The 12,499-nt window shown below is 43.9% G+C and overlaps 1 protein-coding gene across 1 annotated transcript in view; it reads right to left on the bottom strand.

Annotated features, from left to right (window-relative positions):
* Positions 1-368: 368 nt before the first annotated feature.
* The window catches only part of SMU1 (transducin family protein / WD-40 repeat family protein), a 64,159-nt gene continuing 52,028 nt past the window's right edge, over positions 369-12,499 (bottom strand). The window contains exons 9-16 of the mRNA XM_086775835.1: positions 2,281-2,376; positions 2,017-2,144; positions 1,805-1,931; positions 1,646-1,705; positions 1,458-1,565; positions 1,144-1,244; positions 938-989; positions 369-826 (exon numbers count right to left, since the gene is read on the bottom strand). Coding sequence (XP_086631961.1) covers positions 728-826; positions 938-989; positions 1,144-1,244; positions 1,458-1,565; positions 1,646-1,705; positions 1,805-1,931; positions 2,017-2,144; positions 2,281-2,376 — 771 coding nt within the window. The 3' untranslated portion in view covers positions 369-727. The remainder of the gene's footprint in view (positions 827-937; positions 990-1,143; positions 1,245-1,457; positions 1,566-1,645; positions 1,706-1,804; positions 1,932-2,016; positions 2,145-2,280; positions 2,377-12,499) is intronic.

Below are 12,499 nucleotides of genomic sequence, written 5' to 3'. Positions count from 1 at the left end.
TGGGTTTAACCCCCTCATGTGCGTGGTTGAACCAATGACTTTGGAATACATGTATGCTTCTCCCCTTGAAACACATTCTAGTCTGTAAGCAACAGGTGTTCAAGGAGCTACACACACACTTGCCTTGTCATGTAGATTAGTAACAATTACACGATAGCCTTGTTTTGTGTGAAGAGTGGCATCTTTCGCTTGAGACAATGGCATTTATCACAATTTGGAGAGCCATTTATTACACAATAGCCTCCTTGTGTGTGAAGGTGGCATATTCTTGCTCGAGACAAGCATTTTTCACATTTTTGAAAGCCATTTATGTCTCACTTTGGTTGTACCATTTGGCTCAGCGAATCTCCCCACTTGACAAACAAGACTGCAGTAACAAAAATGGTGATTTGATGCATACATGCTCAAAGAGGTAATAAAGTTCCTAATATGTGGAGAGTTCATAGGAAACTATAAGCAATCTTCCAAGCGTGAAGTCCGTGGAACATGTTCTATGAGGGAGTAAACAATCGTGATCAAGCAACATGAGTTTGAACAAACATAGCCGACCTGCTTGTCAGGAGATTTCTGCACGTATATAATCAATTTCCAAAAACTTCTGGCTAAGCTTGTGCTCCCACATAAGAGTGACATGCAACACAATTCATTTTACAATATGACAAAGAAAGGCTGGGAGCTGTGGACTGCCACAGCTTTGTTTCGTGGACGAGAACAGCCTTCCCAAAGATCAAGGTTTCCATAGCTTCATGATGCTGTCTTCCCCATAGGTCACTAGAAGGTTCCTGTGTGGATGGTGAGTAACACCAATCACATCCTTTTCATGGACCTGCACCATGCCCAGCTTGACATTAGAACGCCTTTTTGTGACAACAACAGCAGGAAAATGCTTTTTGCAGGAGGCAGAATTAGAAAACACAATACTGAGCATGAACTACACCTTCATCAGATGCTCCAATTTTCCGGACTGGTGGCTAAAGCAATAGAGCATCCTGCATCACATACATATTGCAAAAGAAATCAAAATAACTATCCACCAGTGAAAAGACTTTTCTATGCAAAGGGTAAATCTCTCAGAATTGTGAAGGTTTTCACAAGCACGAATTTTTCAGGTCACTTCTTGAAGAACCAAATTCCAAAAATAACCTGTCTTCTCCCACGCAATAAATCCATTCCCCTTTTGGAGAGACACATGCACCTACAAAATCTCCTCCTTCCCTTTTTCCTGACGAAAAGCTTTTTACCACCTGCACAAAACAAGAAGCTTAAATTAGAGACTAAAGACTTGAAACATGCAATAGAATCAGGATGACTAACCAATGTCCAGGAATCTTGCAGCTTCTATCCAGGAAGGGAGAGGGGAAGGGTAGGTTCTCTTTTTGAAGCGGTAGGGAGGAAAGGGGGGAATGCATACAGTGATCAATAACATGTATAATTTAACATATATACAGAGCTGTTACCTGGCCCTGAAGGGTCATAATGTAGATAGAAGAAGCTCTGTTGCATACCACAATGTGCTCTGGATTCTTCGGAAACAAATGAACTGAATTGACCGTTGCATCCCCTCCCTGTACATCAAAAATGGAAAGCATAAATGAAATTCATTGCTTCTTTCAAATTAAAAAAGGTACACAATCACAACTAATACCCGTAATGGAGGTGGAGGCTTGAAAGTTTGAAGGCAATCTGTAGTTTTCATATCCCACACCTGCCAGAAAATAAACATGCATTCTGTAATCAGAAAATATGTGAGATTGCAAAAGAGATAATCCGTAACTTCATGTCACTTTAGCCCATGCCCACTCACTTTGACCGAACCATCACTAGAAGCTGTCATGATACGTGTTCCATCACTAGTAAAGGTAGCATGATTGACATAGGATGTGTGACCTCTAAATTCCTTTAATGTCTTTCCAGACTTTAGTCCATGTATCCTGATCATACCACAAAGCAAAGTTCACAAAGGTCCAGAGTCCTGTAGACCATATAGGCAATGCCATTCCATCAGAGCAGACTGACCTGGCAGTGCCATCAAAAGAAGTACTAAGTATTTGACTGCTATCACGAGAAAAAACCACACTAGTTACGCCTTGAGAATGTGCACGCTCCAGACGGCGCAAACATTGCCCTGTCCGGATTCTCCAAACCTGAAGGATAAGCAGCACATCTTCTTAATTACAAGAGTGTCTTCGAAATTACGCTCCAAGTTCAAACAGTCTTTGATAAGTCACATTTTAAAAAATGAGCAAATATATAGATGCACTGAAAACAAATGCTGTTTACCTTAATCTTTCCATCCTGTGAACCAGATGCTATCATCTCTGAATCCCTGCTGAAATCCGCACACAGCACTGCTTCATCATGCATCATAAATGCATCCTGATACAAAGTTGACACAGTCAACAACAAAGTTTGATCATATATTTATTAACTTGGGCTTTCTTCTGTATACCTAAATCTGGAAATAATCTTGCACTCGTAACACTAATGACTTTACAAACGGAAGGTTCTCTCTCTCTCTCTCTCTCTCTCTCTCTCTCTCTGGTGAATGGGAAGGCCAGGAGAAATACGAGATCCAAGGAAGATTTCATTGTCTCTTCCGGCATGGATTCAGCCCCCTCTCACGGGTCATGCAGTATGAACACCGGAGATGTTACGGCATGTATCTACTAGGCTTCGCCACAACATACACATCATGCTGAGACACACACACAGCCAGTGTGGCACTCCATCACAGATTTCTTTAGGTCACAACCACAACTCTAAGAGCCAGACGCCCCAGATCAGAGGCCTCATCCCTCCAGCAGGCAGCTGCAGGTCCAGGATATCCTTTGACGATATGGCGAGCTCCCATCACAAAGGGGAGATGCTTTTGTGGATGCCATGTATGCAAAGTGGAATGCCTTCTCTGTGCATTGGGAGGAGCATATGATGGCTCAAATGAGCTTCCACTCCTGCCAGATGATGCAACATGAAAAGGAGTACTTGCATCACCAGAAATAGCACTTCCGGGCATGGCAGAACAAGCTGAATATTGTGTTGGAGAAGCACTTCATGTATTCCTGCACCAGATATTTGGTGGAGGGGGAGAAGTGAAGCTTCCTGTTCCATCCTTGCCTTCCCTCAGGTTGAATCTTCAAGCATTTACCAATGCCAAACCCATCCAAGACAAGTAAAATGAGCCATGACTCAATTTGGACACGCAACTATTTCAAGCTTTTTACTCCGCCTCTCTTTGAATTGTACTTGGTTACAATATGAACGTGCTACCACCAAATAATCACTTTGGGTGAACTCCTTTTGGTGCTCTCTCTCAAGATGAGACTCAGCCCTAGATGCCATGGAGTAAGATGCTACGAGCAAGAAAAGGGGAAGAAAAAAATAAGAAAAAGGGGGATATGGCTGCAAAGGAATAGGGGAATATGTCTGCAAGGAAGAAAAGGGGAAAATTGCAAGAACAGGGCAAGGCTTGCAGGCTGCTGCTCTGCATTCATTTCTAAAGGCGATTCAGAGCTCACAAGTAGCCTACAGGTAGCGTGTTTTTTTTCACTTCTATTGTGCACAGTATTCATATGTTGCAGATTGGGTTTTTTTATATATTTAGATTTGCTACAGAACGGCTTGATGTGACTTTAGATTTGGGCATTTAAATTATTAATTTTTAAGCCTAAATACGGCATGTGACCTGTTACCCAAGATTTGGGCATTTAAAACATCACCTAGGCAGCCCAAAATTTGGGGATTTTCATTATTATTGCTAAAACCAACCACAATTTGGGTGTTTTTCGAAAACCATTTTCATGCGTATTTTTTAACCCTTTTTATTTTGCCTTGGCTGCATATGAGAAGCGGCCGTTTTTTCTCAGCTGGGGAAGCATTTCCCAAAGGTGAGAACTGCATTGTTTCCATCAAGGTGAAACGTTCCTCACAGAGAAACGTGATTCCCCATGCACAGGTGCCTGAAACGTCGTTTCCCCCTCCCAGGCTGCCATTTCTAGCATTTACCATAGCTATGGTCCAAACAGCAAGTTGATGATTACAAACACGACGGGAAATGAACATGGTAGCAAAGATCATGTGGTTGCCAAATGCCCTGAGAACCCCAAGAATGCAGAGGCTAATGTGGAAAAGCCTCGTGTTGATGTGGTGCCTGATGTACAAGGCATCACAGGACCGCCACCGAAAAGCATGGTGATATGTATGTTAGTAGGAATGTCCATCAAAGTACTTGCAATAGTGAATTACTTGTGTAAGTGCACAGAGCTTTGTACAGATTAAATACTCCAATAATATACTTCAATATTGAGGGGAGGGTCGGCCCATTCACAGCCCCAATGGTGGTGTACTCTGCAGTGCCTCTCTCCTTTGCAGATTATCTTGTGCAGTGATGTATAACTAGTTGTTTTGTGCAACGTGGCTTTTACATTTTAAGTGTTGACGTGTGTATTGAACAACGGTGTCCAAGAATGTTCATACCTAGCTGGTGTAGTTACAGAGGTATGAGAGCACGGTTGTTTCCCTCTTTTCAGTAGGGAAACGGTCGTTTGGGCATTGGCTTCCGTGTGGACAGCCGTAAAACACTATGAACAGCCATACACAAAGTGATCAAGGAACTACTTCACATGGCCAAGCAAGTGGCACTCTTGCTTCTGAAATGTTGGGCAATAAGCATATGCCATATGCATGCAGGTTATATAGAGGAGCGAATACAAGTGGGACAGCCTTCTCAAGGTAAAGAGAAGATGCAAGAGGATGACCCAAATGTATTGAAAGTAGAGATTGAGTGTGTCAAAAGGCAATTGTATGCTAGGGAAGAAGAGCTCAAGATGCTCTATGATAACCCGCAAGTTCACAAGCTTATGGAGGCCACAAAGGCCAAGTCTATGGTGGCACACACTACGGATTCTATGGCGAAGGAATTGGGTATGCCAGAGGTAGCCCTCAACTATCTTATACACGCTGGAGATTTGGTGAAAGGCAATGCAAGCGAACTTTGTGTGAAAGAACCCCCTGCATGGGGAGACAGGTAGTGCTATGTCTCGCAAGATCAAGTCTTATGTGCACAAAGATGAGGCTTCCGTGACTTCCAAGCAAGCCTCCACCCTACATGGGTCGGGAAAAGAAAGGGATGTACATGGCAAAGAGAGTGGCAAGCATGATATCAAGTCTTATGTGCACAAAGATGAGGCTTCCGTGACTTCCAAGCAAGCCTCCACCCCGCATGGGTCGGGAAAAGAAAGGGTGTGCATGGCAAAGAGAGTGGCAAGCATGATATACAATACATGTGATGCAGGCTTCACATGGGAAAGTGATAGGCATGCTAGCCGCTGTGCTTTGCCTATGGAATTGGCTAGAGATAAGCCCCATCATGGGCTGAAAGTTGTGCATAATGTTGGGACAGCCAAAGCTGATTATGTATCACCTGCCACTCATACCACCGAGCATGCCTATGGTGAACAAGTCTCATGTGTGAATGCAAGTATTGGGGGGCCGCCCTTGCACAAGTCACCATTACATAGAGCACATGCCTCCGTGCCGCATGTTTCTCACCAGGTTCTTATGCATGCACCCACTGTTGCTCCATTGGATAAGAGGAAGAGAAAGATGGAGGATGAGGGTCACCATGCCAAGAGACTCGAAGAATTTAAAGTAGGTGACAAATCTGTCAAGTTTGAGGCTTATCATGGTGATTATGATGCAATCAAGGCGATGGCTTTTATAGTCCAGTTTGACATTGCCTTCAGTAATGAGGAATTCTCTGAGAAATCCAAGATTCGCCATGTAAGCATGTTTCTAAAGGGCTCAGCTGCCCACTGCCCATTTAGACATGGGAGGACTTGAAAGACAGATTTTATGCACAATTCTTGCCTCCCAATGTGGTGGAGAAGGTCATGAATAAGTGGGATAAGATTGGGCAGAAGGACAATAAGTCCGTGCAGACATATGCAAACAAATTTTGGAAGATCTCCTTGGAGGTCTCACCATTCTTGTTTATGGGTGAACCCGAGACTGAAAGGAAGTTAAGTCTGCACTTCAACCGGTCTACAAGTCCAGTCTTGATACTCACCACAATGCTACTTGTAGGACTATATAGCAGCCGCTCTTGCCATTGAGAAATTGGAGCATAAATTGCAATGTTTTGGCAAAGGAGACAATGCTTTCAAGGGCAAAGAGCAGACAACATGCTAAACCTTTTCTGAAAGATGTAAAGAATGGTAGGAAGGCTGAAAATATGCAGCCCAAGGATGCCTCTCAGGAAAAGCACAAGTTCAGCCTCACTCCTGAGCAAAGGGAGCAATATGCCAAGGAGGGTAAATGCTTCTCATGTGATAGCAAAGATCACATGTTTCATGAGTGTCCTAAGCGTGAGAATAAGGACAATGAGGAGCAGCAAAGGCAAATGTGCATGCCATTCCCAATGTGCAAGGGAATACAAGAAATGAAGACAAAGAGACAATGATGTGCAAAGCTTGGGGACAGCTTAAGGATCAGCCCGCACTCTTTATGTTTGATGATTGTGCCACAGATATGTTTGAGGTGGCAATTCTCGTAGCTACTCTCGGGTTATCACATGACTAGAAGTTGTGGTGGATTATCCCATATGCAAGAGCATGGGAAGTCAAAGAGTCATATATAGGGTGTGGTGGCACCTTGTCATAGATATCTCCTCCGGCCGGGTTTTTGGGAGGAGCAACGGTTGGGAGATGGGAGCCCGGACGGTCGACGTTGCTCAGTGCCCTAGGGTGGTGTGCGTGCTGCTGCTACGTGACTTTGACATGGTATCAGAGCTTGGCCTGTGTGGTCCTGGGCGGTCCTAACCTCTGTTTGATTGAGGTGCTCGAATTGAAGGAGGCTGTTGGAGGTGGCAATTCTCATAGCTACTCTCGGGTTATCGCATGACTAGAAGTTGTAGTGGATTATCCCATATGCAAGAGCATGGGAAGTCAAAGAGCCATATATAGGGTGTGGTGGCACCTTGTCATAGATATCTTCTCCGGTCGGGTTTTTGGGGGGAGCAACGGTTGGGAGATGGGAGCCCAACCGATCGACGTTGCTCAATGCCCTAGGGTGGTGTGCATGCTGCTACTGCGTGACTTTGACAAGATAAACTTCATTTCTGTGGAGATGGCATCCACATTGAACACTGATTTAGGGGACATGGGATTCCATATCGAGGTAGAGGTAGAGGTTTGCTGCTTTTGTGGGCCAGCAAGTGCAAGTGACCCCTATCTTTGGAAAGTTGCGCATACACATCCAGGGGTATCTTGATCATGAGAATTTCTTGGTTGCACGATTGTAGGCAAGGTGGAAAGGTACGTAAGGTACGCTATAAATCAAGTACGTAAGGTACACATTCAAGTACGGGTTGAGATTTTGAGGTGCGTTAAATACGTAAGGTACGTAAAATCATTAAAAAATATACTATATAGTGTGTGTATACATATATATACAAAAAAATGAATGAAAAATTGTAAACTTTAAATTTAAAAAACAATTCATTTTTTAACAACACAATTACCAAAATGAGAGCTATCGGTAAACAAAAGCATAAATAGGTTTCACGAAATGGAATCACTCACCATGACTCAAATGCCACAGGTTACATACTATGAGCAATCAATCAAAATTTAAAAGTTAAAAGACAGTTTACTATCTAGAGAAGCCAAAAAATAATAGTTCTAGTCACTAGTGTCACTATCACTGCACATTGCAGAGCACTCAATGATCAATCCACTTCATCACCATCAGATGATGAAGAAGATGAAGATTCAAGATCTCCATCTGTCAACATGTTTCCTTCCCTATAATACTCCCAGCTCTAGCTTTGCAATGGCGGTGTCCGCAGCGCCTCGCACTGCATCATCGTCATCTCTCGTTGCAATGTTTGTATCAATGAGAGGAATGGCTACGTTCACACTTTGCATAAGTGGGCTAAAATCGGCAGCGGCTGCCGCCCTAGGGTTTTTTTGGCCCAAAATGTTTTTAAAAACTGCCACATACTTGCCAATGAGGTGATAACTCAAGTGGTGAAGGTGTTTGCCTAGGATCAAGAGGGCAAAACCCCCCTAGGTGCTTCTTCGGCAGCATCGCCTACAGGTGGATAAATAAGCAGCTACATGCGGGCGCCTACGAGCGGTGAAAAATTGATAACTATGGAAGGATCTTGGGCCAAAGGCCAATCAGGGGGGGAGGGGGGGGGGGGGGGAACCTGCAACGTACGGATCCGTACTACACGGTACAATACCATACCGTACACTAAAATGTACCTTATCATAAGGTACATACGTAGTACAAATGCAACCTTGATTGCAGGGATGTGATGTATTGCTGGGAAAGCCATGGCATCACCGCATTGAGCCACACAAGGAGTATAAAATGAACGTTTATGCATATAAGGGCGGCATGCATGTTATTGATGATCAACAAGGGGGAATTCCATCCCAGTTGTATCTCATGTTCAAATTAATAAAGCACTAAAAAAAAGTGTTTTTGCATACTTGGTTTTTGCACGTGAAAATGTTAAAAATGATGATGTACAGGTAGACACTCTTACGAGTGAGAGGCTGAAATTTAGATGCATACAAAGATTGTTTGCAGATTCATTGCCCGGAGAGTTACCTCCTGAGAGACCCGAGGATCACCGCATTGATTTGGTGCTGGGTAGCTTCCCACCAAATAGTCCTGCATATAGAGTAAGCACAGCACAGCAAGAGGAAACAGGTTACAGAGCTGTTGGACCGAGGTTTGGTTCAACCAAGCTCTTCGCCATATTGCACACAAGTCTTGCTCTAGTGCAAAAGGAGGATTGTTCCTTTCGTATGTGTGTGGATTACCGGGCTTTAAATAAGCTTACTATCAAGAACCGGTTTCCAATCCCTCGTATAGATGACATCCTCGATAAACTTGATAGGTCTCCATGTTTCAGCACCATTGTCCTTAAGAGTGGATATTATGAGGTGCATGGGACACCACACGTCATTTGGGTTATATGAGTTTTTGGTTATGTCGTTTGGTCTCACGAATGCCACGACCACGTTCAATAGAATAGCATTCGTCGTTCGAAATTCACAGGTGTGTGTTTTGATGATATCTTGGTATTTCCAAGAATGAGCAAGAACACTGCCAACATTTGGCCATTGTGATTGAAGAGCTTCGTAACCACAAGCTCTTCATCAATGCCAAAAAGAGTGAATTTTTTCTTTCCAAGATTCACTATTAGGGGCACTTTGGATTGAAGCCATTCAGAATAGGCCTGAGCTATCTTCCGTACATGAAGTACAAAGTTTTTTTGGGTTTATGCTCATACTTTTAGGCATTTTATCACACACTTTGCATGGATTGCTTCGCCTTTGCATGAGCTCACTAAGAAGAAGGCAGTCTTCAAATGGAGAGTTAATGAGCAAGAGGCTTTCTTTCGCCTCAAGGATGCCATTATGAGTGGGCTTTTGTTAGTAATCCCAGACTTGCAAAACCTTTCTGTGTGGAGTGTGATGCATCCAGAAGTTGCATTGGTGGTGTCCTAAATCAAGGACATGCTGTGGCTTATAAAAGCTATCGTTTGCATGATGCCGAGCTGTCTTTGGGCATCTATGAGAAGGAGTTGTTGGCTGTAATTCATGCATTGACTATACCTTCTTGGGGCAATTGCCTCACATGGGGACTTGTCTGCCATGCATGATTTGTACCAAACAGATGCTGATTTTGGGCATATATGGACTGATTTAGTGGCCAAACATGCACATGCTTCGTATGTGATCAAAGAGGAGTATCTCATGAAGGAGTTGTGTCAAACATGAGGTAAAAGTTCATTGATGAGTGCCATGCTTTCAACACCAACAGCAGCACACAAGTCATCAAGAGCATTTAGGGCACGTAAGCATCAGGTCGTGGACTGTGGAGCCAGCGGACAGGGCCTGGTCAGCAGCCGACAGCAATACTAGAGCATTTATTACCAGCCGACAGCATCTTTTAACATTTATGAGTCGTGAAGTCCCAGACGGCTGGCCGACAGCAGTACTCAGCAACTGACCAGCAGCATAACTCATATAAAAGGCAGCACATCATTCATTCAGAAGATCATCTTAGCGTCTAGCCTCTTCTCAGCGTTTCCTTCCTAGGGAGCAAGGGGAGTCCACAGTTCAGCATCCAGCATATTCAGCATACAGTAAGCATTCAGTTCAGTCATCTCCTACCTCCTACATAGAGGAAAGCCAGCATTCCAAGGGTGGACCTCAGCATTGGAGAAGGGAACATTCATTCATCATCAGCATTCAGCATATCTCTTATCTTCCCGAGATAGATACTCCTCTAGGACAAGCCTGCATCATGGGATGACGCTTTTGAGGTAATCACCGATGCCAGTAATCTCACCATAGGAGCAGTTCTGCAACAAAAAGGCAGACCAGTAGCATATTACAATAGAAAGTTGAATGATGCAAAAAATAATTATTCTGTATATGACAAAGAGTTGCTAGGGGTTATCACAGCCTTGAATCAGTGGAAACCTTTTCCTTATGGAAAAGAATTTACTATGAAGACAGACCACCAGGCCTTGAAGTGGTTGCAAACTATGCCAAGTGCCCAGTGGAGCGATAGACAACACCGATGGAGTCAGTTGTTCCAACAATTTGGAGGAATCATTGGGTATGTACCGGATAAGAACAACCCCATAGCGGACGCTCTGAGTCGCAAAGGTAGTATTCAGATAGTACAGGAGTCCACTGTGTTGGAGATGCAACGAAAAGGTTTAGACAGTATGAAGACACAGTATACAGATTATCCAAAATTTGGAACTCCTTACAGTATGGCCCTTTATTTAGAACCGGGTAACTACACCATTCAAGACAGTTGGCTCTTTTACAAGGGTTGACTATGTGTTCTCAAGGAGAAAAGACTGGCACTCCTCCATGATGCCCATGATTCACTTGTTGGTGGTCATCGTGGAAGCAACACTTAGAAAGATCGTTTTACTGGCCGAAGATACGCAGGGATGTGTACAACTATGTTTCTTAGTGTTCCATATGTCAAAAAGTGAAAGTACCTCATACCAAACAGGCAGGGTTGCTTCAGCCATTGCCCGTTCCCGAGGGTCCGTTCCACGACATTTCGATGGATTTTGTTGGACCCCTTCCTGCATCTACTGCATCTCGGAATACTTAGTGTATGACGATAGTTGACAGGTTCAGTAAATTTTGTATACTTATACCATGCACACAGACGAGATATAGCTCGGCTCTTTCTCTGACATTGGTATCCAGTTTGTGGTTTGCCACGGATCATTACTCCATATCGGAACTCAAAGTTTACATCTCACTTCAAGCGAGCTCTGTTCGACAACTTTGGTACCAAATTGCAATTGTTCAGTGCATTCCATCCCCAGACCGATGGCCAAGCCGAGATTTACAATCAGTTGGCTTTCGATGTGCCTAAAGCGTACTGCCATGATCAGCAGTCGAAGTGGGAGCTTCATCTCCCGTTGGTGCAGGCGATTCTCAATGACAACTCGCTCATCCAGTGTTAGCAAAACTCCATACGAGAGGCAACCTTTGGTCAAAGATTTTCATCCCTTCTCATGAGGATGATCTCTCCTTCCTTGGAAGCCAACAAGATGACAGAAACTTTTTCAGCCATCATTGAGTCCGTCAAAGAGCCTCTTACCAGAGCTCAGGAGGCTTACAGCAGATAGGCAAACAAGTCACGGAGAGACATCAATGTCAAAGAAGGTGAATGGGTATATTTAAGGATCATGAAGCAAAGACTCAAGCAGGTGGACCTTCATTGCAGAATGTTTCAAACAAGCAACAGCCAACAATGGTTGATGAAGCAAACGTGATAGAGCCTGAGCAGGTCCTACATCGCTGGAAGCATGGTTATGGACGACGTCTTCACCAATTTTATGCCAAGTTCAAAGATCGAGGGACCCATGAAGCTGTTTGGCTGGATGAAGAATTCTTCCTCGAGTAGTTATTGGCAGACTACCTTGAAGCTATGACCCTGCTGCCAAGCTAAGCAGGAGGGAATGTCACGTGCACCCATGCACTGTGGTACACGGTGACAAATTGGCTCATCAACATTGCAAGAATCATGTACAGAAGTAGTACCTTATAGGATTTATTTGTCGTATGCCGAATGTTTCAGAAGAGCAACAACCAGAAATGGTTGATGAAGCAAAGGTGATAGAGCTTGAGCAGATCCTTCTACATCGCTGGAAGCATGGCTTTGGACGAGGTCTTCGCCAATTTTATGCCAAGTTCAAAGATTGAGGGACCCATGAAACCGTTTGGCTAGATGAAGAATTCTTCCTCGAGTAGTTATTGGCGGACTACCTCGAAGCTATGAACCTGCCGCCAAGCTAAGCAGGAGGGAATGTCCCGTGCACCCATGCACTGTGGTACACAGTGACAAATTGGCTCATCAACAGTGCAAGAATCATGTACAAAAGTAGTACCTTTTAGGATTTATTTGTCGAATGCCGTGACCCCTTTGTGAGCCCAGTCTGGGA

The sequence above is a fragment of the Cibotium barometz genome, chromosome 36, assembly GCF_041138505.1.
Source record: "Cibotium barometz isolate CiBa-2024 chromosome 36, ASM4113850v1, whole genome shotgun sequence".
NCBI lineage: Eukaryota > Viridiplantae > Streptophyta > Polypodiopsida > Cyatheales > Cibotiaceae > Cibotium > Cibotium barometz.
Note: the sequence above shows the minus strand (reverse complement) of the source record. Positions and strands in the feature narration are given on the sequence as shown.